General features: G+C 52.1%; 1 protein-coding gene across 2 annotated transcripts in view; it reads left to right on the top strand.

Moving 5' to 3' along the window:
• Positions 1–27,033, top strand: part of RBM20 (RNA binding motif protein 20) — a 177,244-nt gene extending 150,211 nt beyond the window's left edge. For both annotated transcript variants that reach the window (XM_036336029.1, XM_036336030.1), the window contains exons 8-14: positions 803–882; positions 2,553–3,222; positions 9,406–9,501; positions 10,754–11,414; positions 12,952–13,086; positions 20,453–20,574; positions 24,910–27,033. In XM_036336029.1, the coding sequence (XP_036191922.1) occupies positions 803–882; positions 2,553–3,222; positions 9,406–9,501; positions 10,754–11,414; positions 12,952–13,086; positions 20,453–20,574; positions 24,910–25,020 (1,875 nt within the window). In that variant the 3' untranslated portion in view covers positions 25,021–27,033. The remainder of the gene's footprint in view (positions 1–802; positions 883–2,552; positions 3,223–9,405; positions 9,502–10,753; positions 11,415–12,951; positions 13,087–20,452; positions 20,575–24,909) is intronic.
• The last annotated feature ends 764 nt before the right edge of the window (positions 27,034–27,797 follow it).

The raw sequence follows: 27,797 nt of genomic DNA, 5'->3' as shown, positions 1-27,797 counted from the left end.
GGTTGGTCCTGTCCTGGCACAGTCACCAAATAGTGATTTCTGAAATAGGAGGGGCCTTTGGGTGCCTGGCACCCTCAGCTGTGAATCCTGGCTCACAGCCTACGGTGCCCACCCCACAATTTAGGTTGAGCACCGCGCTGTGGAGGAACACGCTGGAGTAAGGTATTGCATGGGTCATGGGAAGGATCTTGGAATTGAAAAGCCTATTGTCAATCCTGATTCTCAAACCATCTGTGACCTTGAACGTGTTCCTTGACCCAGCACAACTCCAGGAGGCACCATCTACATGGAACACAGTATGGCTGGTGACCCTGGAGCTGTGCAAGGAGACCTCTGACTCCATCCCTCTGGGTCTCAGCTTACACATGTGTCAAATGTGGACACTGCATTCAATGATCTTCAAGTCTCTTTACAAGTTACAATGCCTGCCTGGCCCCCACCTTCCTTCCTCTCTTCCTCTCTTCCTCCTTCTTTCTCTTACTTCCCTTTACATCTCAGATATTTTCTTTTATTCAGGAATGGATGGGAGGCAGATGTGATGAACTGAGAGAGACTTTCCCCAGCACACGAATGTGCTCCTTCTTCTCCCAGCTCAATGGACACCATGTTCCCTCGACCACTTAGCCCACTGATGTTCAGCATTATGCTCCTACTCCTCATCCCCTGGGTTATTAAACCTTTTTCTTCCCTAAAAGGCACTTTTCCCCATTGGTGGACTGGACCATGAACCCAAGTCCTACCTGCATCCCTCTGGTGTTTGCAAGGCTGTCTCTGGTCTGATGACCTCTCTCGCTTTGTCTAGAAACCTGGGAAAAACGTGGCTGCCATCATCCAGGACATTCATTCCCAGAGGGAGAGGGACATGTTCCGGGAAGCAGACAGGTGAGGTCCTAGATCGCAGGGCATATGCTGGGCAGTTGGAATGTTCTCCCGTTTCTCATTCTGAAGGGTATTTGAGTCATGCCCTGCCCTTGCCCCTGCCCTGTCCATCAGTCTCTCTGCGCCCTACCTTTCCATGTGCCCAATGGCACACATTAGTCAGAAGTGCTGCTCAGGTTAAAACTCAGGATAATGCAAGATGCTAAGCTTCCTTCCAGCTGTTCCTCCTTTGTTAGAAAGGACTATAGGTAATTGGCTCTTAGGGGCAAGTCTATATTTTGCTGAAACAGCCTGAAAGAGTGTGTGTGTGTGTGTGTGTGTATGTGTGTGTGTGTGTGTGTGTCTTCTAATTAGAGGCAGCTCTTGATTTTTCATGGCTAAATGTAGATGTAGGAATAGGAGTAGAGATGACCCCCCCTAAAAGCAGCTACATGACTCGTCACTCTGAACATTGAATGCATTCAGTTTTCCAACTTATTTCTTCCAACTGAAGTTGTGACTGCACAGAGCTGGGGCTACAAGTTTGCCACTGGCGCTGCCCTACAAAGGGGGTCCCTCCCTTAGAGAGCCAAGGTGGAGAACAGCAGGAGTGGGCACCTGGCCTGCGTGTCTTGTGGTTCTTACCCAGGGTGGCCACAGATGGTGCTCTGACGTCACTGCAGGGCGCTGAGCCCAGGCTGCTCCCCCTGAGGTCCAGGCAGCCTAGCCTGGTCCTAGGGAGCCACATCTCCGTGTCCCCTGGTCAGTGAAGGCTGCATGGTCTTCCTGGGTTTGGGAAGTAAATGAAAATTGCCCATGTTTTCAGAATATGGGGTATGTGACTCAGTTTACCTGCTAAATAACCAAACAACCTTCAGAGAGAGAGAGAAAGTGTGAGTGAGTATGTGTATGTGTATGTTTTTGTATGGAGCTGTTTCGGTTTGGGATTTTTGTTTCTTTGTTTGTTTTTTAAACCACGGGTTTTTAAAAAACATGTGCAAAGCCATCCTGTGCCATCTGCAGTTCTGTGGCGGGAGGGTAGGGCAGGGGTGACCTAGGAGACCTTGCTGGGAACCTTAGGCAGGTACAGGCCCTTTTCTATGTTTCAGTTTCTTCATCTGAAGAACGACCAGGTCAGTGCTCTCAGGTCTCTGCCAACCGCAAAATGCCTTCCCAGTTCTTCGTTTTATGAATCTCTGAGTCCGCCCTCCCTTCCTCGCCACCCAGCCATTAGCACCTTTATTCCATGCCCAGGATCTGAACAAATGGAGATGAGAAATAAGGAAAACGGAGGCCTAGAGGTCCCCTTTCTGCTGATAGAGTCAGAGGTGGGGAGTGGCTTCAGTCATTGAACCTCAAGACCAGGCAGCCTTGCCCACCAGGCCGGAGCAGGGCAACCTCGCACACACCCCCACCCGCACGCCCACAGAAGAGCTGAGCTCATTTCCAAGAGGGAGACAAATGGGGCTGAGCCAAACCAGCCTGATTATTCATCCCAGTTCCAGGAGCAGGATGGGCGAAGGGGCAGAGCTAGCAGGACTGCGCTCAGGGAAAACGCTGCTCCTAGAAGCCAGAGGGAGGAAGCGTCATGATAAAGAGTGTCTGGCCGATGGGGTTACGTGCACAGACTGGGGTTATCTGGGCATGGTCTGGAGGGGTGCAGATTCTAAACCCCCTCCTTTGCGCCCTCACAGATACGGCCCCGAAAGGCCTCGATCTCGCAGTCCCGTGAGCCGGTCACTGTCCCCGAGGTCCCACACGCCAAGCTTCACCTCCTGCAGCTCTTCCCACAGTCCTCTGGGCCCCTCGAGGGTTGACTGGGGCAATGGCCGGGACTCCTGGGAGCACTCCCCCTATGCCAGGAGAGAGGAAGAGAGGGAGCCGGCCCCCTGGAGAGAGAACGGGGAGGACAAGAGGGACCGGACTGACATGTGGGCACATGATCGCAAGCACTACCCTAGGCAACTGGACAAAGCCGAGTTAGAGGAGCGACTCGACGCAGGGAGGGGCCATCGAGAGAAGCACCCCAGGTCTGGGTCCCCCAACCCTCTCCACTCTGCATCAAGCTACAAGAGCCGGGAAGACGGCTACTACCGGAAAGAGCCCAAAGGCAAATCGGACAAGTATCTGAAGCAGCAGCAGGATGCCCCCGGGAGGTCCAGGAGGAAAGACGAGGCCAGGCTGCGGGAGAGCAGACACCCCCACCCGGACGATGCGGCGAAGGAAGACGGGCTGGAGCCCAGGGTCACCAGGGCCCCTGAGAGCACCAAGTCGAAGCAGAGTGAGAAAACCAGAACCAAGAGACCCGACAAAGACCAAGAAGGAGCTGAGGACAGAAAAGAAAGCAGAATGGCGGAGAACGAGGTAATGATGTAATCTCCTTCCCAGGGAAGCAGAGGCGGGTCCCCACGGGTAACAACGGGACTATCGGGATGATCAACAGTTACTGAATGAATGAAACGCTTACTGAATGTTTACTCTGTGCCAGGCACTGTGTTTAAGACTTTTTCTCAATCAAGTCTTTTAATCCTTGCAGCGACCCTTTGAGGTAGTAATATTAATAATGTTATTATTACTCTAGAGGAGAAACGGAGGCACAGAGAGCTTAAGTGAGTTACCCAAGGACACACAGCCGGGAAATGGCAGAGCTGCAATTACATGTAGGTGGCCAAATGCCATAGCACGTGCTGCCTTTACTAGAAGTTAGGGAGGGACGGGATGCAAAGGCCTCAGTGTTCCTGTTTGTCCAGGGTGGAGCGCCCCGAGGTGTTTGCACCCACAGACTCTGCCATGGGAGATTAGATCTTCGGTCCACTCTGGCTTCTCTCCTGCCAAAAGCATCTACCAATCCTGGGACTTGGAAGGGAGGCGGTAAAGGAGAAGCAGCCACCACCCATAAATTATACGGGGTGACCAGAGCGTGGTGTGTCTCTCTAGCCACTGTCCACCGTGTTTTGCTTCCACTGTAATAAAAATGGGCAGCAGTTGGCTGGCATCTGTCATCGAAGCATCTGAAAGGCCTCATAACCTGCTGCATGACTTCAGTTCACCCAGCGGTTCAGCAGGAGGACTCTGGGTGCAAGGTTTATGTGCTGACTTGGCTTACACTTCCTTCTTGCTGGAATTACCTGCGTTTCAGTAGGAGTGGGACAGTGGGGGCTGAGGGGTCTGCACAGAGAACCCAGATTGGAATATCCTACGCGCATATCTTCTAGTCTGACTCAGGAGGTGGTGACAACGCTAAGTCCAAATAAGGAGCCCAGTTCTCAGCTCCATGCACATTGAAGAGTCACACTTTTGGCCAGCGCGTTAGCATGCCACTTTGCAGGTCGTGTGCTCGGTCCAGAGGTGAATAGGACACAGTCCGTGTTAAGGCAGAGACCAAGGTCTAGTGGTAGAAGCAGACCTACAAAAACGATTTGCAGACAGTGGAGCCCAGGCTGCAGCAGATGAGCTGCTCCGTGGGCAGGTAGGTCTGCACAGAGGAGTATACCTTTGACCTGAGCATTGAAGTGGGGGGGGGGGGGGACAGTTTGGGAAGAAGCAAGGGCAAAAGTGAGAAAGACTGGCTGGAGAACCTGGAGATACTCCACATGACTGCATCTTTAGGGCATATTAAAGAATCGTGTTTTTACAAAGTAAAATCTTGGCTTTCATGCAAACATAAAATGAATGCATGTCAAAGCTGCTATTTAAGTCATTAATGAATGAGGGAACCAGTAAGATGTACAAGCCGGCTCAGAGGAGAATGTAAAGATCAGGCGACATGTAGAGGCAGTCAGGAATGTGGACATGAATTTGCTAACAGAGGCAAGCTGACCTCTTCCATGGAGAACCTGAAACCAGATAAAATTCCTTTGCATCTCTATGGACAAGAATCACTTGCACGACTCTCAGTTATCTGCATTTACATGGTTGTAAAGCAGCTCAGTTCAAGTGCAAGTCCAGACTCTCACAGAACCAGATACCCGAAGGACGTTCTGGTAAATGGCCAGCATTCCATGGAAAGGACACCCCGCGATCTTTTTGCCCACTGCACGTTGCCACAATTTGTCCTGACTGGCCTAGCAGGGGGAATGTCAGGAGAGGAGATTAGGGGATGGGTAGAGGGGACGTGAAGGACCTCGTGTGCCCCGCTGAGGGCTTGAACTGAATCCTGAGGACGTATGAACAAATAGGTGTGTTTAAGAAGGGTGTACAGTCCTCCCTCAGTGTCCCTGGGGACTGGTTCCAGGATCCCCTGTAGATAATAAGATCCCAGGATGCTCAAATCCCTTATATAAGACAGTGCAGTATTTGCATATAACCTATACATATCCTTCCATGAATTCTTAAATCATCTCTAGATTACTTACGTAATACCTAATACAACGTAAATGCTATGTGGATAGTTGTTATACTGTGCACTTTAGGGAATAATGGCAAGAAAAGAAAGTCTGTACATGTTTAGTGTAGATGCAACGATGCAGTATATGTCAACAACAACCTACCTTCAGTTTTGAGAATTTGTATCCGAGGTCGGTTCAATACGCAGATGAGGAACCTGCAGATAGAGGGCCAACCATATATACCTGGAGATGTCCAAGGTGTTGGTGACAGGTCAGTGACTCAAGAAAAGGCACCGAGGGGCCGAGAGCACGGGCTCATGCCTCCAGCCTGGAACCATCTGTCCCCACCGCAGAGGGGTGGAGCTGCCCCTCCACACTCCCACCCACACTTCTGAGATTCTTCTTTAGAGACTGTTTCTCCTGCTGCGTAGCCACTCTTCATCGGTTCGCACAACCCTTGCCCCCTTAAGGTGACACACATGGTAGGTCACCCTGAGAGCCCCTGATGCAGAAAAGATTCAGAAAGCCCTGTGGGTTCCCCACAATTCTGTCCCTCTAATCGGTCTGCCCCTCCAAGCCCTAGAGTGGGGTCAGTAGGGACTAGTAGGGGTCCCCAACAGACTTCTTCTGTGGGTCTGAAGCCAGGGGCCCACCATGCGGTGGTGGAATACTAGCAGAACAGAGTTTTCTTCGCTGATCTCAGCTCTATGTTGTGATCTTGAGAACAACCCAGATCCCCACTGGGCCGCCCAGGGCTCAGATTACAGACAGGAGGGACTGGACTTGGGAATGAAGGCCTCGGGGCTGAGGAGGTGTCCCTGCCTTTCTTCTAACATGCCAGGCACCTCCCACCACCAGGCGCACCCCTGAGTCCATGTGGGTCCCTCCTCACCTCTGTCTTTAGGCATTGTCACATCCCCACAAGTTTATCCTGGCCACTGCACCCAGTCACACGACACACTTCTCTTTCTTCCCTGCTTTCCTTTCCTTGGTAGCACCCATCTCCTTCTAACTGATCCCCTGACGCCTTTATTTATTTTATGTAGTGTCTGTGCCCCGCCAGCCCCCGCCTCCAAGTGTAATGCCCATGAGAGCAGGGATTTTTGTCTGCTGTGCTCACTGCTGTGTCCCTCGTCCCGAGGTTAGAGTGGGCGTTCAGCGCGTAGCTGTTGAAGAAATGAGTGACTGGACCCGGACTCTGGAAGCCAAGGCCTGGCTTCTGAGAACCAGGTCACACCCTGTTCTTCTCTCCCTCAATTTTCTTGGTTGTGAAATGGTGTGATCACAAGGCTGTGGTAGGCCTTTAACGAGCGTGTGCTCATTAGAAACCCTCTGGGTCTCTGGAGAAGGGCCCGGGCTGGCGAAGCCGGCGTCTGTGCTTTCGGTGCTGTGGGTGGCCAGGTCCACGCAGGAGAGCCACCCTGCCTGCGAGACCATAGGCAGGAGGAGAGAAAGCAAGTCCGTGGCTGGAGAGACCGTGGGAGAGAAGCATTCCTCCACCTGCTGGGAGGGAGTCAGGGCCTATCCACCCAGATGCCTAGGGAGGGAAGCCAGGCGGGCGACCCAGAGCAGGTGGAATGAGTGAAGCCACGTGGAGCAAGGGGACCATGGCAGACCAAGGAGGAGGTGCCTTGTGTTGGGAGCAAGCAGCCAGCCACTGCTCAGCTCCATCCTGGGTCTGCCGTCAGAGCTCCTATTCCTTAGAGGAAGGCCAGAGCCCAGCCATCTGTTGAAATTTCCCACGTGTGAGAAACTATAGACCAAAACATGCTGGGGACAGATGGAGCCCAGAATGCAGCCATGGGTATAAACAATCCACGGGAAGGAGAAATGGAAAACCACTTATTCTCCATTCAGAGCCCAGACAGAGACCCAAGCACACTGGGAGGCAGGTGCAAGCTTGTTACTCACTCCACCCTCTCCTGCCAACCTCCATTCTATTACTGACCAATCTCCATGGAGCACCCAGCACTGGCGCTCAGTTGTGAGTGAAGCTGAAATGACCCCTGATCTCGTGGAGCTCATGGTCAGTGGAAAGACAGACTGATCAAATAATTCCTCAGATGAGCAGGAGAGTGTGAGTGTTCGGTGCTAAGAAGGAGATGGAGGCACACGTTGCTGTCAGGGCCTGGAACTAATCAGAGGCTTCCCGAGGTTAGGATGTGACTGTTGAGATTTGAAGGAATGGTGGATATTTACCGGGTGGAAAGGAAGAAGAGCAGACGGAGGGAACAGCATGTGCAAAGGCCCAGTGGCTGGAGGCCAGTGCTGCTGGAGCAGAGGGACTGGGTTACAATGGTCAACAAAGGCCACGTCATGAGGGGCCTTAGAGGCGGGTGAAGGCTGTCTGTTCATCCTAAGTGCAAGGGGAGGCAAATGAGATGTTTAAGCAGGACGGCGCAGTGAGGATACGATGGATTTTGTATTTTGGAGTGATCATTCTTGATTGCCTTGGGGAGAATAGACTTGGGAGGAGGGAGGAGGTTAGAGAACAGAAGGGGGAGACCGGTTAGGAGGAGGTTTAGTGGTGGCCATGGCCCTGTGGTGGCAGAGCCCCTGCTTGCAACAATTGGGACCTAGTATTTTGGTCCATGAGCTGGTGTGGGCCGTGGGTGCATTGGTAGCCTGTGTCTGTTCCCCTTAAGCTGCTGCTGACACCTGGAAGTTGTTCCAAGGCCAGGGGTGTGTGGAAAGCACTGCCCTGTCTGCTGTGTGTGCAGGGAGGAAGGGCAGGGTCCGCTTGGTGGGGGCTTCCGGCCGGGCCAGGCCGCCCTGCCCCTCCCAGCATGAACCAGAGGCTCTCCTTACTGTGTTGACCTAGGAGTGTGGCTGCAGGAACCGGTTGGGAAGGGGGAAGGTTATTTATAATGACGAGGGAAGGCCATGGATAATTTATTCAGAGAGAAAAATAAAGAACAGCCGTCCCCTGTTGGTAGACGCTATGGGTTCTGATGGCTAAAATGGCATTTGGACCTGCTGTGCACTCAGGTTAGCTCCAAAGACGTGAGCCGGGATTTTGGTGGAATTTTGTGCTCCAAACACTGAAAGAATAAGGACTTGAGGATTTGAACTCTCTCTCCCCCCTCGCTCCCCCCTCATCCATGATAACTGGTTAAACCAGTTAGTTCTGAGCTCCTGCCCCAGCTGGCTCCTCTCAGCTCAGGAGGGGTGTGTCTGCTTTGAAGGAATCAGAAGTCATTTACTTCAAACCAACCTCAGCCAAAAATGTGGAGAAAATGCAACTTGCCCCTGGGGCCCCCAGGAATAGTCATTGATTTGGTGGCCAAAATTTAAATCACTGGAGAATATCCTCCCCAAACTTCTGAAGCAGAAGTTGGAAGTCTTTTTCTACAAAACGTCAGATAGTAAATAGGTTAGGCTATGTGGACCAAGGAGAAAATGGAAGATATTATAGAGGTACTTATATGATTGTTTAAAATGCAACTACTTAAAAATGTGAAAACCATCGTTAGCTCAGAGACTATAAAAAGAGGCACTGGGTAAGATTCGGCTGAGGACTATAGTTTGCTGACCCCTGTGTTAAAGGCTGGTGAGAGACCCTCATTTGCAACCCAGACATTTGCTTTCAGTTGTTCCATTTCCCGGATGAGCACCATTAGTAGCGACTTAATTTGAGGGAGGCATTAGAAGGAAGGGAGAAGAGAAGGGATGGCCGGTTGGGCCTATTGCTCCAGAACAGAGAGAGGGCACAAGAGAGGTGAGCGGGCCACTGACAGGTGACAACCTCCTTCGTACCCACAAATGGGCTGGATGTGAGTTTTTATGGCCAAGACAGATCTGTTGGGGAGATGTCCCCGTGATGGTTGTTCACCCCAGGGTCAGTTCACCCTGGGCCCTCTACTCACCCTCACTGTGTCCAGGTTTCACACCTGTAAGAAGTGCCCTGTTTGCCAGGGGTTTCCGACCTCCTAAAGGTATCCGTCTAGCCGTGAAGGCCTTTCTGATTTCTGGGCCTCCATTAGTCTGTGTGACCTGGAACAGGTTACTTAACCTCTCTGAGCCTCAGTTCCCTCCTCCGTACAATGGAGATGATAAGAGCCCTTGCCTCTGAGGGGTTTTGTGAGGATAGAAGAAACGTATGTGCAACACCCCCGGCAGCTGGTAGCGGTGCTGAGTATCATTGTTTCTCTCGGTGTTCCTTTCTCTCTCTGCCGCGGCTGACTGTTGATTTGGTTTGTTCTGTTCTTCCTTTGGCGAGGTTGGAAAGGGGGACGTGGAAGAAAGCCCCCGGTCGGTGGACCGGCACGAGAGAGAAGCAGAGTCCTCTGATCCAGAAAATACAAGAACAAAGAAGGTAAAGTTTGTCGCGGATGCCGACAGTGTAGCCCTGTCTGCACAACAGTCATCGGGGACCAAGGCTGCAGAGTCCCCGTCCCGCCCAGTGACGCCTGCTCTGTGGGACGTGCTCAAGGGCCCACCAGTGGTTCCATGAATGAAGCCGCGTCCCAGCATGTCCTGGAGGAACGGCTCTGCCTGCGCTCTCTGTGTGCTCCTTATGGGGAGATCTTGACCGCGTGCCTGGGCTCTGCCGTACTCTCCAGCAAGTTGGCTGCGCTCATACGAGAAACCATGTGCCCAAAAAAAGACTCGGGCTTCAGAGCCAGGTGCCCAAAATAGGCAGGTCCCTTGAGAGAGGCTGGGCCAGGAAGGGGGGCTCTGGGTACTCAATCTGGGGCCATGACCTCAGCAGGCCCAGACCCTGGGATTAACAAGACATCTCCTGTGCTCGTAAAGATTATTTTACACAATTAAAGTGGGAAAAAAACCCCACCAAAACCCAGTTAGAGTGCTGGGGATGCCACAGCTCAAAGAAATGTCCCTGAAATGTGGCCAGCTTCGTGCCTTCCCGGTCAGGAGAGGCGGAGGGATGGGTATCGCTGGCCAGGAAGCTGATCTCCTAAATCTGGCTGTTGGGCCCGTAGGCTGCTGGAGATACGGGGGAACAATTTTAGGAGGGGCCGACTATGAACCGGGCTGTGGAATCAGAAGTCATTTACTTCAAATCAAATCCTCTGTCTGCAGGACAGGGGACCACCCAGGCTGCTATTTCTGTGAGGCCCCAGGGAGGGGAACGGGGTGGGGGTGGGGGAGACAGTGGGAGGCCCAGGAAGAACCCTTGCTGGGAGAGGGTGCTTGGGGGAATTTTAGGGGGGACTTTGCCGCAATTACATTTAGTGATGCTTTACATACAAGGAAATCACCCAAACAAGTTGATCTATTTAGAGTTTACAGATTAATCATCCATCCAAAAACCGTTTATTGAGCACGTATTATGTACCAGTAGTCGAAATGCTTTGTGTCACTTTAAACAGTGGTAGATTAAGCATTAAGGGCTTATTCCAAATCCTGTGCTCAGTTTTGAGCCTCATCCTAGGGATGAATCAGTGATGTGGGACTCGGGTGGTCCTCTGTAAATGCTCCCAGGTAGAGGTAAGAATGCTCAGGATTGCTCTGATTGGAGGGGACCTGGGGTCAAGGCTCGTGCCCTCTGGTGGAAGACCTGCTCCTCAGCCACCCTCTGACCTCTGTCCTGCGTTTTTGTACAGGATCAAGACTGGGAGAGTGGAAGCGAAGCAGAGGACGAGAGCTGGTACCCCACAAACATGGAGGAGCTGGTTACGGTGGACGAGGTCGGGGAGGAAGAAGATTTTATCATGGAACCGGACATCCCAGAGCTGGAAGAGATCGTGCCCATTGACCAGAAGGACAAATTGTGCCCAGAAATGTGTTCCTGTGTGACAACCGCCTTACACCTGGACTTGGCCAAGGATTTCACCAAGGAGGGCGTCAAGACCATAGGTAACGGGGCTACGGAAATCAGCCCCAAGTCTCCCAAAGAAGGGCCGTCTGCCCCCATGAGCTGTCCCAGTGACATGGACGTGGAAATGCCTGGCCTAAATCTGGAGGCTGAGCAGAAGCCAGCTGAATGCGAGACTGGCCTCTCGCTGGAGGGTTCAGATTGCTACGAGAAGCAGGCAAAGGGAGCAGAGAGCTCAGATGTTCGTCTGTCCCCTACACTCCAGCAAATGTCTTCCCCCAAGCCAGCTGAGGAGAGGGCCCGGCAGCCTAGCCCGTGTCTTGACGACAGCAAGGCCACGGGGACTCCCGAGGATGGGGCTTGTGGAGGCAGCCCCCTGGAAGAGAAAGCCGGCCCCCCCACCGACACCGACCCCCAAAGCCAGGCTTGCCGAGGAGTGTCGACTCAGGGTAACTACCTCCCTTTTTTCCTGTGTGCGTGGGCAGATGGGGCCTCCGCTCACCTAGAGAAGGGAGTGGGCCAGAACGGACCTGAGTAAGGTCTCAACCAGCATTTAGGCGGGTGCAGAAAGTGAGCTGCTAAACGCCTGGTTAAACTGTTGGAGCTTTTAGGCAAATGGTGCAGAGGAAATCAGATAGGAGGCCACATGTGTTCTGAAAAGCAAACTCAGATAGGGCGGGCTTCTCTGAATTTATGGGAGCCCAGATGGACGCTGACAACGAAAATTAGCAAAAGTTTTGAATTATCAGCCAAAGTTCCCGAGGGCAGCCAGCCGGCCTCTGTCTGCAGGACAGGGGACCACCCAGGCTGCTATTTCTGTGAGGCCCCAGGGAGGGGAACGGGGTGGGGGTGGGGGAGACAGTGGGAGGCCCAGGAAGAAGCGGGCAGGGGGGAAGAATGAGGGGCTCATGCCTGTCCCCCTTCTTCCCGCCTCAGACCACTTTTCTCCAGGGTCTGATGGTGAGGCAGGACTCGCCCCGGACCTTCCGCCGGAGGGGATGCTGTGTCTGTGCCTGGCACTATGACATCATGAAAAACAGAGTTTAAAATAGGCTGAGCTCTGTGCTCTCTGCCAAGTGGAAACTAAGATCCATCCACGGCTCGGGGGGCAGGAAGGGGGAGTCGCCGTCCACGTCCTCCCAGGGAAGTGAAGTAGAGGTTCCTGTCACAGCCTGCAGCCTTTGAGAGGCTGCAGTACGGGGGGACAGGCTAAGTGAGGGGGCAGAGACTAAGGGAGAGGCGTCACAGTAAACACCCCCACCGGGTGCCGTGCTGGCACAGCGCTGGGGAGCTGGGCTCGGGCTTTCCTCTGTGTCAGGCTGACCTGAGCTGTTTTCCACCTGCGTGGCTCTGAGTCTCCATGGAAACCCTGTCATGTGCTGCCTTGTTGCTAGAGAAACGCCGGAGCCTGGGCTGTATCCAGAGAAGGCCAAGAATAAAGGAGTGAAACGTTCACCTTGCTCCAATGGAACGCCCCCCCATACTTTTTTTTTTTCATGGTATAGGTCTCAACATGCACTGGCATGCGTGGCTCTTTAGCTCACCCAGGGTTTGGAGTTCATATTTAATAACAGGAGCGTGGGGTGAGAGAAAGGCATGGCCTGTCCCAGCAGCCTCGGTGCTCCTGTGGACGTCAGCACAATGTAATTGCCCGTCGGTAATTCTTCCTCCTGCAGAGATGGGGTGATACGGAGTTGGGGGGAATGGGTGCGGATCATCCCCACCCAAGGCATCAGCAGTCCCTCCCCTCCCCCCGGGCCCAATGCAAAGACTGGCCACGTTGTCCTGCGTGGCGTTCTCCTGGCAATGGGAAAAGCTCTTCAGTGATAGCGCTCGGGTTGTAACGAGCAGTCCTGGCCCTGGCCCCGTGTAATGAAGCAGTCCCAGGGGCCAGCCCTGATCCCGCAGCGCGGCCAAGGGCATTTCAGGGGTTCGCAGAGGCATGTCTTGTTTCATCAATTCCTTGCTTTGGCTCATGTTTTGCAGAAAACTCCAGGTACCTGGAAATGAAGTCCCTGGACGTGAGGTCACCGGAATACACGGAAGTGGAGCTGAAACAGCCCCTTTCTTTGCCTTCCTGGGAGCCGGAGGATGTGTTCAGTGAACTTAGCATTCCTCTCGGTAGGTCCTTCCTGAGAATCAGCCCCAGGAAGTGAGAGCTCCCTAGTAGCGCCTAAGAGCTTGACACTTGGTCCATGTCTGATGCAATAACCCACATTGGCAAGGTGCTACCTTCAAGCCTCTTGCAATGGCAGGCTCCCATAGGAGAGCAGAGACGCTGGGGACCCGGCCTTGAACGCCACTCCCCGGGAGCCAGAGCCCGGGGGGCTGCTTCCGTGCCAGGAAAGGCTTTCTTCCTGACCCGCAGCCCTTACCGGCAGGGAAGCAGAGGCCCCACGGCCGCGCTGCTTCTGTCTTCCCTGTGGTCCTTGCCCCAGCCCTTCCCAGAACAGGGCTACCTCTTCTCTCTTGCGGTGATTAGCTTCTCTGAGGCCATGATGCTGAATGGGCTGTGTTGGGGGCGGGCTCTATGTAATTGACTGTGGGGACACTGAACCGGAGAGGGACCTGGGCCCCGGGCCCCATCCTTCTCCATTTAATGGGTGAGTGCTTATCCTCAGGCAGGTCGTACCCAGGAATGGTTTTTGTTTTGGGGTATTTTCCCCCCAGTCACTTCAAGCCCTTTAGTAACAAGTTGACTAACGAGAGAGAGAGAGAGAGAGAGAGAGAGAGAGAGAGAGAGAGAGAGAGAGAGAGAGAGATACTTTTCTCAGAGAGCTTGGGAGTGGGAGGTACTGTCAGGGTTCACATGGCCAGGGAAGGCAACCTAGCCAGAGGAGTAGCTGTCCAGGGGAGTAGCTGGTGGCGTGAGAGGGGCAGGTCTGCAGGGTGGGGGACACTGAGGGGGGGATGGCTTAGCTCCCAGGCAAAGGAATGGCACCGCCTCACACGGAGCAATGGGTTGGGCGTTCCTGGGAATTAGTTTCCTCCTCTGTAATGTGGAAATGGACCCGATCGGTGGTTTTTCAATGGCAGAAGGAAGTGTTGGAGTGGGGCAGGGAGGGAGGTTAATTGAGCCACCTAGGACACATTTTCGAAAAGGAGAGTTAACTAGAGTTTCAGGGTAGGGAGTGAAGGTCCTTTAAGAAGGACTGTGGGAGCTGCTGACACCATGCTAAGTCAGTGACGCCCACTTCAGCCAACATCATCTTTGAGTGTTTGCGTTGACTCTGAAAGGTTGGAAAGCGGTGAGACAAAGGAGTAGCAGCTGCTCAGAGAGGAGCTTGGGAAGGTGCCGTCAGGAAGTAGGCGAAGTATGGGCTATGTATGTGATGGCCACTGCCAATGACCACGTGTCTGCTCCATCAGGGAGGTCAGTATGGAGGGTCACCCATTTCATCATGCTTCTCTTTTTCTTTTCATTTTTTAAAAAAGTTTCTTATTCTTTCTGTTCTCCAAGTGTATCTTTTTCATAAAGTCAGATGGAAAAGAAAATGTCCTTTTTTTTTTAAGGGATAAATTTGCTGCATAGCCTCCAGCATGCCTCAGGATAAAAACTAAAAAGAAGACACACTGACCTTAGAATGAACTAAGTTGACTGCACAAGGGGCCTGGGTGTTGTAACTCTGGGAAATAGTGGCAAAGGCCGCCTTTCAGGAAAAAGGTGCTAGACAGTTCATCCATGCATTCTTCATGCATTCAATCTGTCAGCAGCACCTACTGTGTGCACGGCTCTGTCCTGGGTACTCCAGGGTTCGGGGAGGGATGGAGAAATGTAACGCACGTCTCTTGTCATTCAAGAAGTTGGAATCTAATTGACACACAGAAGCAAAAAATAAGAACAAAATCTGCTACCTTATAATTTGTATCTTTTTATTATTGTTTTTCATTATAAAAAGTGTGAAAGATTACTGTAACAAATTTTAAAACTAAGAACCACATAAAGTAAAGATTGAATATCGTATCTCTTCCCCCAGCCTCTCCCCGACTCCAGAGGCAGCCACTGTCATATCCTCAAAATGTTTTCCTCCCACAAATATAGGATCACACTATATACATAATGTTCAACAATTTGCTTTTTAAATCTAACAGTGAATCTTAGAGGTCTCTTCATATCAGTACATAGAAAATTCCTTCTTTTTAACCACCGCAAATATTCCATCTTAAAAGATACACCATAACTTATTGAACCATTGTACTGGTGAATACTTAGGATGTTTTAAATACTTAGGATGGTGAATACTCCTCCCCCCCCATTATTAAAATGCTTTAATAACTTAGCTTTTATCATTTGCCATGCAGGCACCATTCCTGGTGTGTTGCATGTATTATCTCATTTAGCTCTCCGAAAACTCCTATGAGGTTGGTAATATTTTTATTCCCGTTTCCCAGATCAGCAATCTGAGATGCAGATTGGGGCCTGGACCGGGGCCGGGATTTCAATCCTGGTAGTTTCACTCTAGGACCAGGCTGCCTCTGTGCCCTGCGGCCTCCTAGGCAAGCTGTCACCTTTGTCTGGGTGCCAGTGTTTCTGGAGGGCAGCATCCTGGCCTGGGGGTTGTGTGGTCATATGTATTTGCAATTTAGATGTTCATAATTGCTACTAAATTGTACTCCAGAAAGATTACACCGGTTTTAACTGCTACTTTGAGTGAGAGTTCTCATTCTCCACATCCCAGCCAACACTGGATAATACCAGCTTTTATTTTTTTAAAATATATTTTTATTGATTTCAGAGAGGAAGGGAGAGGGAGATAGAAACATCAAAGATGAGAGAGAATCATTGATCAGCTGCCTCCTCCACGCCCCCCACTGGGGATCGAGCCTGAAATCCAAGCATATGCCCTTGACCGGAATCGAACCTGGGACCCTTCAGTCCTCAGGCTGTCACTCTATCCACTGAGCCAAACCGGCTAGGGCTACTACTACCTTTTAATTTTCACCAACCTGTTAGGAGGAATGCGGTATCTCATTCTGATTCTTGAAGCACCTCTAGTGAGGTGTAATTGACGTACAGTGACGTACACACATTTAAAGTGTACTGTCTGATCAGTTTTGTTAAATGTATATGCCTGTGAGATCGTCACCACAATCGGGATAATGAACATATTCATCACCCCCCCACCCCCAGTTTCCTGATACTCCTTTGTAATCCCTCTCTTTTCATACCTCAGTCCCAGGTACACTGATGCCAGTTTGGTCGCTAACTACTAGTTTGCATTCCAGAATTTTATATAGAGGGAACATGCGGTATGACTGTTTTGGCCTAGCTTCTTTCACTCAGCGTAATTGTTTTGAGGTTCCTCTGAATTGTTGGGCGTGTCCACAGTTGGTTTCTTTTTTATTGTGGAGGAGTATTGCACTGTGGATTCCACGTTTGGTTTATTCATTCATCCGTGGATGGGCATTTGGGTCGTTTCGGTTTTGGCGCTGTTAAAAATGGTAGTTTCATACTTGATTATCTTCTTCGATTCACTTTGAAACCCATGATCTCATTGATCTCTGGGGGTGGGGAGGGGTGTGTGGTACTATTTTCCGCATTTGACAGGCGAGGAAACGGAGGGCCAGAGACTTACCTAGGACCACACGGCAAGTTCAGGTCAGAACTGAGGATTTCTAACCTGAGACCACTCTGCCCACCTCTCCCCCCAGTTCAGGCGCCGTGTAGGGAAGGTATTTGCATGCTATGGTTCAGAGCACCGACTGCGGAACCTGACTCCCTGGGTTCAAACCCAGCTGGCGGGGCGGCAAAGAGCAGTTTATTTCACCTCTCCGCTTGGCGTTTTTCATTTATAAATCAGGCATCAGGCATAGTCAGAGAAGCCTACTATGCCAGGTTATTTTGAGGATTAAATGAATGAATACTGTGAGGTTTTAGTGTCTTCCAGTGGGAGGTACTTAGAAAGGGTTTTTCCTGAAGGAGTTATTGAGACCTACTGTGTTTCCTCTCACTGGGGCTGCATAACCCTTCACCCTCCAGGATCGGCCGCTGTTGCAGAGGGACTTCTAGAAAGGTGGGAATGACTTCCTGGCTTTGTCCCTGTGGAGAGCAGAGAAGCAGAATGAGGAGTGCACACCATGAGGAGGAAAGGGAGGTGAAGTCTCCTTGCTCAGGGACTGGGGTAGGCATGGGCAGGGGGCGGGTCTGGGTGACCCCAGGCAGTGCGAGCCTGCCAAGGCCTGCTCTTAACCAGAACCAAAGGGCATTGCCTGCAAAAAGCAAGCTTCCCTCCACCCATCCCAGGCTTCGCTGGATGACGGAGTTGTAATTACCCGCCAGGAGCTATTATTAGAAGGCAAATGCAGCTTTAATTATTGCACTTAAAGAGGCTGGAAAACGGGAGGACCAAGTGGCTCCAGAACCTGTCGGGGCTGTGGCAGTTTTTCTTGATGCTGCCGCTTCCCTGGGCTCTCACATTCCAGAGGCGACCTGAGGCCGTGTTGGCCTCCCAGTGCCTGTGGCAACTCCCAGGTACGTGGGGGAGTTACCAGGTACCTGGGGATCCTCTCCGTCAGACTTCCCAGTGCTGTCTCTCCACTGCCTGGTACTTCTGACGGGCCGCTGGGCAGGGCATCGAGGAGAGCTGCTGCCAAACCGTGGAGTCTTGGCTCCCCGAGCTGGCCCGGTGAAAGGATGGAGGGCAGGCAGGCAAATTCGTAGGAAGTTGGCCTCTGTAGAGAATTGTTTAACATGTGTGGAAACAGATTTTCTGAGCACCAGGCAAAATGAGAGGTGCTTCCCTATAGCAGCATCTGTGGTATGATTATTCCTGTTTTCCAGATGAGGAACCTCATCTCAGGAAGTTGAGTAGCCCGGTTGGTGTGGCTCAGTGGTTGAGCGGCAAACTCTGAACCAGGGGGTCATGGTTCGATTCCCAGTCAGGGCTCATGCCCAGGTTGTGGGCTCAGTCCCCAGTAGGTGGCGTGCAGGAGGCAGCCTGTCAATGATTCTCTCTCATCATTGATGTCTCTCTCTCTCTCTCTCTCTCTCTCTCTCCTTACCTCTCTAAAATCAATTTAAAAATATATTTTAAAAAAAGAAACGAAAGTTGAACAGTGTAATGTACCTGAGATCACACTGGGTAAGGAAAGGAGCTAGGTCTGTCTGGCTCTAACTTTCATTTTCCTCCCGCTATGCTGTGGCTTCCGAGCTCTTTGGCAATGGGAGCTTTTGTGGAAGTGAAATCTCTCCCGGGAGACCACAGGCGGTAGCTGTGCTGCTCGGGCTGAAAGGGGCCGGGCTGCCACCTCAGGCCCCGCTGCGTGCTCTGTGCTGGTTGCTGAGCCAGCCGCACCCCTGCTGGGGACCAGGCAGGGGCTGGAGGCCTCTTGGGAAACCTGGAGCATCCTGGAGGCCTCAGCCAGGGTCTGCAGGGCAAACCCAAGGCTGCTTTCCTGGAGCCAGCCAGTTGGCGGCCCTGCAGGGTCCGGGACAGGGCAGAGGGGTTGGGGTGGCCCTGATCACAGGCCTGCGTCTGCTCCCGGGGCCTCGGGCGGTGCTTCTCCTTTTCTAGTTGCCTTTATCTTGTCCTGTGTGAGCCTCTGCTCGCTGCAGCAGCAGCAGCCAGGGCCCGCTTGTGGGGTGGAAGAGCCAACTGCCCACTCCCAGGCACAGCAGGGAGAGTGGGCGGAGGGTGAGGAGGGAAGGACTCGACCTCCCTCTGGGCAGCGAGGCCTGAGTGAGGCGGCCTCCCTTCTGGGGACGGCTGTAGACCGCTGAGGCTGAGGGCAGGGCAGTGTGTGCGTGGCAGTTGGAGAGAACTGGGGGAGGAGGGAGGCCCAGGCCAGAACCGCAGAGGAGCAATCCGTCCAGGCCGGAGTGGGCAGGCCTCGGCACCCTCCTCCCTCAGGCCTGCCCTCCACACTGAAAAGTGGCTTTTTTTTTTTTAATAGAATAAAAGTTGTAATTACAAGCCTTTGCTTCCCTATGACGGGGTCTCCTGGGCACTCAGGGGAAAGGAAAGGAAGCCCCAGACTTGGGGTCACACGCAGCGCCTGGTAGAGGCCTGGCCTGGGTCCCCCTCTTCAAGAAGCTATGCTTCCTGGCTTCCCTGGTGTGACCTCCCAGGCTCCCTGTCCCCTCTGCCCCCGCTCCTCACCCTCCACCCCCTCTCCCTGCAGTTAACCAGCCCCCCATTCCCTCCTCCCAGTGTGGCCAGCTCTCCGCCCACCCCCAGGAGGGCAGTGGAGCTAACCAGCCGGCTGTGGCTGCAGCAAAGCCCAGCTGAACTGTGTCAGCACATGCAGCCGGGGTGGGGGGGCCTGGTCCCGTGCTGGGTCCTGCCTCTCAGCCCTCACGCCTTGCTCTCCAGCTGGCGCTGTGCAGTCAGGTGCCTGAGAAACTGAGGCGAGGGAGGGGGTCGCCCGGTCTGTGCCCTCTCATCTTCCCACTCCGCTGGCAGTGTCTTCGAGAGGGAAACTGCGCCCCTAAAACACCGTGGTGGAGGCTGGAGCAGCCACCGTCCCTTCAAAGATGAATTTCCTGGGCTTAGACACTCACCTGTCTGGCTGTCGGGCCACTGTTTTCTTTCCTTAGAATCCAAAGGCCTCCCAGAATCCTGGGACTTAAAAATGACACATGAAATACTATGAATTGATGGTTCAGATGTAAAGACTGGAGAAAGATGGGGCAATGTTTATGAAACACTAGGGCAGTGGTTCTCAACCTTGGCTGCACATTAGAATCACCTGGGAATCTTTTAAAAATCCTGATTTCTGGGCCTCATCCTCTGGAAATTCTGTTTCTTTGTTATGGGGTGGGGCCACAACATTAGTAACAAAGAAACAGAATTTCCGGAGGATGAGGCCCAGAAATCAGGATTTTAAAAAGATTCTCAGGTGATTCTAATGTGCAGCCAAGGTTGAGAACCACAGCACTAGGGCATGAAAACGGGAGGAGACACATTGCACTTAGGGTGTAACTAAAACTGCCCCCTCCCCTCCCGAAGAGGCTCTACCTGTAGATAGTGTGGAAGAAAATGTTTTGATTGGAAAGTCTGGGTGAGGTTTCCTCCCTTCTGTTTATTTAAAAAGTTTTCTCTGGTGACCATCATTCTAAAATAAACCAGCAAAAATGTCAGCATTCTTCCAGAGTCCTGGCCACAACCGCTGCCGAGGGCGTAGATGACAGAGGAACGACATCCAACTGGTGAAATGAATGAAACCTCCTCCCTCCTCCTTTCCCCAGAAATGGGCTGGGACCAGGAGAGCCTGGACGTAGTTCCCAGAGGCCTTGCAGAGCGTATTCTTGCTCAGCACGGCCACCCCTTCCACTCGCAGCCACCTGTGAACGAAGTGGGTGTTACCCTCTTCCTGCCTGTTTTCAAATGGGGAATCGGAGGCTTGGAGAAGCTAGGTCGCCCCCCAAAGTCGACAGCAAATGAAGGGCAGAGCTCATTGCCCCATTTCCACCTGAAGGCTGCAGGACCATAGGGGCCTCCCATCACCTTCCTAATTGCCTACCCACATATCCCCCATCCTTCTGCAGGGGTGGAGTTCGTGGTACCCAGGACCGGGTTTTACTGCAAGCTGTGTGGGCTGTTCTACACCAGCGAGGAGATGGCGAAGATAAGCCACTGTCGCAGTGCTGTCCATTATAGGAACTTACAGGTAACCACGGGCCGTCCTTGCCTGGCCCTGGGGGGTTCTCGAGTCTCTGGTTTTGAGTTTCTCTCTCCTTTCACCACATGGAGACCTGGCTCCACCAGGCTGCTGCACGCGGTGGCTGCCTCTCCGGTGCTCTCAGAGCATCAGTCTCCACGGTGGCACTTAACACATTCTGTCGGGCCAGGTTTTTTGTACCTGCCTCTCCCTCTATCCTGAGTGGCTTGAGCTTGTGTTCACCTGGCCCATGGTTGGGCTGACCCCTTTCACAAGGCCTGGGCGTTCCCGACGCAGAGATTTCTCTGTGTTTCTGTTCCCCTGTGCGGTGCCCCTCTTTGCTAGACTAAAAGCCACTACTGTCCTCTGTTTTAAATGTTCATACGTTGCAACTATTTGTCACAGCAACAACAAAAAACACACCAAAAAATGCAGACAGAAACCCTGCCCTCATGGATTTTCCAATCTCGTGTAGGAAATAAGCAATAAATAAAATAAGTTTTATAGTATATTAACAGGTGACGTATAAAAAATACTCTATGTACCATATTCCATCCAATCTAAGGTGCCATCAGTTGTAAGACACACTATTTTTTGATACCAAGAAAAAAACATTGAAAATTAAACAGTGAGACTCCATCAACTGTAAAATGCACCTCAATTTCAGAGATGTTAATGTGGGGGCGGGGAAGCATCTTAAAAACCAATGAAACATTGTAATATGCTCTGTAATATACACCTAACTAATATGTAACATATTAGAAAGTGGTTTTTATAATTAACTTCTGGTATAGGCTGGGCTTAGTAACTTAATTGAAATCATGGCATATCAGAAAGCATGGGGTATCTTTGGTTTTTACTATATCTTTTGCTACAGGAATCAGACTGATTCTTGATATTCAAGGTCATAACTCAGGAAGACCCTCAGGGTGGTAGCGTGCCCTAATTCCAGAGCAGGCATTACTGTCACAGTTAAATTGGTAGAGTGGCCGAGACGTGAACGGAATCACTTGGACACTGTTTCAGAAGCATATACATTAGCTCAGATGTTCAGTAGAATTGGGAGTGCACCGGGAATATGTAATTTGAGAAAGTTCTCCAAATGATTAGAAGTGTACCCCTAGTTAAGAAATTCAGATGTGGGCCAGTTCTCTTGTTTTATATTTGAGGCCCAGAGAAGCTATGGGACGTGTTCGACACCACACAGATGGTGAGTTACCAGGCCTGGAAACAGATCACCTGATTCTTAATCACTTTCCTCTTTTGACTCTATGAAGCTGGTCCTGCAAACAGACCCACAATGGCCTGGGCCACCATCTGCAAGGGACTGTCACTGGCTGTGCCCAAACTCGGGGCATTTAAGCCTCCTGACTTCCCTCCAGGGAGCAGCTGCTCTGTGGCCAAGGAAGCCATGGGGTGTGAGGCCCAGGTCCCGGCCCCTCCTGGGGGAGGGCAGTGAGGGCCTGACTTGGCCAGACTAAGAGCTCACACTGGGTTCACAGTTCATGCAGAGTCACTGAGGGCATCCACCTGAAGACATCACCATCCCCCACCCCAACAAGATGAAACCTATAGAATGGCATCGCTGGGCGGGGTCTTGGAGATTACCTGGTCCTGATTTTCTCAAACCTGGGTCCTCATACTAGCTGGCATCTTCTATAAATGCAACTTCCTGTACCCACCTTATGCCTGCTTATTTATTCTCTCTAGAGTTGGACATGAGCATCTGAATTTTTAAAATCTTTCCAGTGGGTTCTAATACCTCAATGTAAAGAACTCCGATATCATCCAACATTATAAGCTAGACCCCACAGCTCAAGGTCACCCAGGAACTTAGAAAGTGTGCCTCTAATTCTAGGGGGCCTCTAATTCTAAATTCTGTGTTTCTCCAGGGTAGTGGACTACACTGTGTTCTGGGCCTTAGGGCCAGACACCCCCTTCCCTCCCAGGCAGACTCACCTCCCACAGCAGGGCAGAGCCATTCCTGTGGTCCGTAGGCATGTCCAGTCCAGACAGTGGCTAACCCCTTACACCTGCCAACCACAGTTCAGGTTTCCCCGTGCACCTGTCAGGGAGCTGGGAGCCTCCACCACAGGCTTCCCAGATAGGGTTTCTGTCAGTGACCTTGACACTGTCTCTTCCACATAGTCTGCCCACCCCACCCTGCCCCAAGTTATAGGTGTGAAGAGTGAAGAACTCAGACCCACGGAGCAGGGGCTGGCTGACACCTAAGTCAGGCAGCTTGTAAGCTTAGCCTGCACCCCCCCCTCTCTCCCCTGGGAGGCCTTGAGGTGGGGATCGGATATTACTCTTCGAGGCAGGGAGCAGGTGGAAGGAGTTCTGTCTGTGTAACCCCTGCCGTGCCTCACTGCTGGTCCCGGCCCTGAGAGAACCCACCCGGGGAGATCCAGAACAACAGGTGGAGTCAGTACCAGGTGGGAAAACGCGACACCTGCTTGGCTCCAGGCCAGCGAGGCATGTGCCCGTCCATGGCACACTCACCCACTTGCCTCTCTGTGCTCCCCTTCCCCTTCCCTGGGCTGAGGCGGAGGAGCATCCCGGCCCTCCACCTAAGCCTGGCCTGCAGGGATGCACGGTCGGCCCCTCTCCCATCTGACTCACCCACCTCTCAAAGCCACCCATAGAGAGGCCAGGCTGACCCAGGCTTCCTGTGCCCATCATCTCTCTGCCCCTCAGCCACCCTGGGAGGAGAAAGACACGGTTTCCCCCATTTAACAGATTAGAGTCTGAGGCTGTGCGAAGATGGGCGACTCTCTTGAGCCAGATGACTGGTGCCACTCGTGCTAAAGAGCAGCATCTCTGAGTGTTTGCTCGGTGTCGACGCTGTGCTAAGTGCTTTATGGCCCCTCTCCTGCACGTCACAGCAACCTTATGTGGCCGTTCCATTATGACCCACACTTTTTTTTTATTATCAGCAGCCATTTATTGATCAATGGTTTGATATAAAGTTATTTCAGATCTTCAGAATTTGCCCAAATGGCATCACAAGCATTTACAAATTTTTCCTTTTCCCTTAAAAAAAAAAAAAAAAAAAAAGGTGGGGGCAGGTTGGAAGTACTAACACTAGTGACATCTGAGAATAAATTAACAAAAAAAAAATTTAGTCTTATCATTTATTGGGGACAAACACTGAGTTTTACTTACATTTCATGGGGAGAAAAAAATTCCAGTGCAAACAATGAATCAAAGCAGTACTTAACTTGCAATTTTAGAGATAAACATAAATCGGTCATTCTCTTCAGCCCTACGTGGCGATGTAATCTACAGTATAACGCACTCAGGAAAACCCATCTGCAGTGTTATATGTGCTACACGGAGGTCATATCCTGTATCTCACTACACTTAGTGAGAGCTATGTGTCCTCAAGAGCCATATGTATATACGCACAATTTTAATAACCTTTAAAACAAAGATCAAAGTTCATTTAAGTCCTATTGCATTAGAAATGAAATAGCAAAGGAGCCAAATGATCGTTGAAAGTTTAAACTTCCTAAATTGTCTAATTTATATGACCCACACTTGGCAGAGGTCAGAGATGTTAAATGACTGGCCTGTTGAGATGTAGGATTTGAACCCAGGTCACCTGACAGCGGAGCCCACACACTTGACCATGTCCTGGGCCTACCCCTGCCAGCTCCCAATCCAGGGCTGTTTGCAGCGCCCCTGGCTGCCCAGCACACAGAAGGCCCAGCTGAGGCCCCGAGCGTGTGGCTGGGGGCCAGTCCCAGCAGTGAGAGTCCCGGCTCTGTGAGGCAGCCCAACTATAGGACAGGAGTCCGTGGAAGGACCTCCAGGCCACTCCACCTGCCTGCCTGCCTGGCAGGAAACAGGCTGTTAGGCGTCTTGAATGTCAGGCGGTGGTGTTGTCTGCCCCCATCTCTAGGGGACAGCGTTGCCCTTCCAGCTTCTCCCTCCTCCCTCATCCCTCACATGTGGATGTGCTGCCTGGATGCTGGGCTGCTGGAAAACAAGGAGAGTTGTCCTGAGGATTAACTGAGTGTAGATAAGAGAAGCAGTGAGAACAGAGCTTGCACGGGATAAGGGCTGTGGAAGTGTCTGCCACTGTGAGGAGCTGCACTTTCTAGGTTTGCTACCGGAGACACGCGTCCCTTGTACCCTGACATAAAGGGGGAGAAAGCAGATGGCTTATCCTGGGTGCTGTGGCCCCGGGAGGATCTGGGGAGGCCGGCGAGGGGTCTCACTCACTAGATGGGTGACAGGAGAGGGAGGCCAAGCACACACCGTCCACTCCTCTCCTGTCCTGTCCTGCTAAGTCTCCACTGACCCTCTTCCTTCCTCCTGTGTCCCTCTCTCCCACCACAGAAGTACTTGTCCCAGCTGGCCGAGGAGGGCCTGAAGGAGCCGGAGGGGGCCGGCAGCCCGCGGCCCGAGGACAGCGGAATCGTGCCCCAGTTTGAAAAGAAAAAGCTCTAACACCCTGGGCCTGTTGGAAGCTGGGAGGGAGGGCCCGCCTGGGCCCGCCCAGGTGGGGCCTTCCTGCCCGCCAGGACGGGGACTCACGCCAGAGAGGAAAGGACGCCAGGCTGGCCACGGGGCCTCGTTCGTTCTCAGAGACTCAGGAAAATGCTCTGGAGTGTTTCCCAGAGGCCTCACCCTGTGTGTCCAGCCCCCCCTCCCCCCCCAGGGTCGCCCACTCTCTCCCTGTCACTCTCATTGCCTTCAGACAGTCTTTTCATTTGCTTCTCTTCTTCCCTCTCCCTCCCTTTCTCCCTTCTCCGTGCCAATGGTGGTTTTCTTTTCATAAAAGCCAACTTCTCAGGGATTTTCACAGTGTCCAACTTCTTGGTGGGCTAGGCCAGGCCAGGCCAGGCTGAGTCATCCAAGGAAAAGATTTCACGGAAACTCCTGGGTCTAGAACCGCTCCGGTGAACCTGGGCCGTGTCTCTGCCTGGCACGCTGCGCGGGCATCTGGGTGGGGTCTCCCGTCCAGAGAGGGGCGCCTTCGACAGTCCGTTGGCAGAAGCTGGGAGCTCCTCCAGCTGGACCACCTGTTGGAAAAGGCCCTGATTTTATGAATAACTCCTTCACCCTCTCAGTTATCCTAGACGTCTACCCGGCTCATGCCTTACAGTAAAATTAAGTGAATCTTACAGGGGGAGGAAATGAGCCCTTCGAATTGGAAGCTCCGATCATTTCCCCGAAACGTAGTCCCCTCCACTTGATTTCAGGAGGTGCCAGGGTTCGGTCTGTCCTGGACAGAGAGTTTGGTATAGATTTGCTCTAATTAAAGGTGAACACAGAAGCACCCTCTCCCTCCTGCTGAAACAGCGGTGGGTAAGGGCTTAGGCTGAATGGCGACCTCCCTGCCATGGGTGTCACCAAAACAAGGAAATGGCATCTGTCCGTGGCTCACCCTTGGGCCTGCACTCTGGGCTCCAGCAGCCTCGCTGCGGGATGGTTTTAAATGGTGTCTTGGGGTGGGGGTAGGGGGTGGTGGGCAGAGAAGTGAGGGAAAGGAGGCTGCAGGACTGAAGAGCATTTGAGGGTTACTGGTGTTTGTAGGTAGGCCCTTTCCGATTTGGCAGAAGGTCAATGGCGTCTCAGAGTTGACCCCCGGGGCAGACTTTGATGTCAAATGCTGTGAAGAACAGAGCCCTTGCTCCCAATAGGCTGTCTGACACTGGAGGCCAGTGCCTTAGGCCCCAGGTGGACTGCAGGTTTCTGCCCCATTGGAAGGCTTTGGGACAACGGTGTTGGGGGAAATGAGGCTCAGCTGCCGCCCTAGAGAAGACCTGGAGAAGTTCAGAGAGCCTGGTGCTACTCCCACAACGGAGATACTCGCCTGGAGGCGGCCTCCCTGGCTCTGCCCCTGGAAGACAGTTGTTTCTATTCCTGACCGCCAGCAGGTAGACTAGGAAGAGATTGATTCTGGGTGGGATTTTTTGTTATTTTTGTTTTTGCATTCTTCTTTTCAAGGTAGATAACACTATACCGCATATTCTGTCCTCCACACTCATGGAAGAAGGGTAGAAAGATTATCTGAGTTCCACACCAACTTTTTATCAGTAAGGAAACTGAGGCACAGACAGGGAAGAAATGTAGAACACACAACGATCACGTGTGAACCCTGGGGTCAGAGGAAACAGATGGGCTCGGACAGGTGTGGTGAGAAGAGGCTGCGGGAAGCAGGAAACCTGAACTTGGCACCTGGCCACCCAGGGCCTCAGAAAGGTCGGGGTTTCAGAGCAGGGTTGGAAGATGGTGACTCAACCCCGAACTGGCCCCCTGGCTGCCTCCACAGGCTTTTTTCTCACCTGGCGTTCTGGAAGCCAGCTTCCTCCATTTCCCGGAAAACCTTGGGCCCTGTGTGTCTGTCTTCCCACTGGAGCAGCAGTTCTCAACCTGTGGGTCGCGACCCCTCTGGCGGTCGAACGACCCTTTCCCAGGGGTCGCCTAAGACCATCCTGCATATCAGATATTTACATGACGATTCATAACAGAAGCAACATGACAGTTATGAAGTAGCAACGAAAATAATGTCATGGTTGGGTCACAACATGAGGAACTGTATTTAAAGGGCCAGAAGGTTGAGAACCACTACACTGGAGGGACATCCAGAGCCAGGTCTCTGGCCTCCCGGCCAAACCTTGCTGGGAAAAGCCTCGGCCTCATGAGAGGCTAGGACTGTGCATTTTCAAAGAGGCTGGCAGTCTTCTCCCTGCAAAGGGGAAGCTGACCCCACCAGCTCATCCCCACCCCCCACCCCCAGCAGCGTTTCCATGGAAACCTGGATGGCTGTTCAAACAGCCTCGTTCCTGAGTAAAGTAATGGCTCCCTCGCTGACAGACTGACCTTCTCCATATGGCAAAACTGGAGAGAGCTCTTGGGAGGGAGGGAGGAGAGGTGCGCTCTGCATTCAATCAGAACCTTCAGTTACCAAATCATTTAAGAATCTATATTTGTGTGTGTGTATATATATATATAAATATATATATATTTATTTTTATTTATTTTTATACAATTCCATTGGCATGGTCCTTCACCACTCTCTAATTTTCTCTTTTTATTCCTACGTGTGTCATACACACTGCAGTATTAAAGGCAACCAGGAAAATATTGATTTATTTTTTAAAGCTTTTCTTCAGTGTTTGTCAACCATTTCAAAGATTGTTCAAGAGCAGCCGCTACCTTGAGCAACAATCATTTGTTCCCTGGGTTGATATCACCAAAGGCCTGGGTCATTTTATTTT

The sequence above is a fragment of the Myotis myotis genome, unplaced genomic scaffold, assembly GCF_014108235.1.
Source record: "Myotis myotis isolate mMyoMyo1 unplaced genomic scaffold, mMyoMyo1.p scaffold_m19_p_15, whole genome shotgun sequence".
Classification (NCBI taxonomy): domain Eukaryota; kingdom Metazoa; phylum Chordata; class Mammalia; order Chiroptera; family Vespertilionidae; genus Myotis; species Myotis myotis.
Note: the sequence above shows the minus strand (reverse complement) of the source record. Positions and strands in the feature narration are given on the sequence as shown.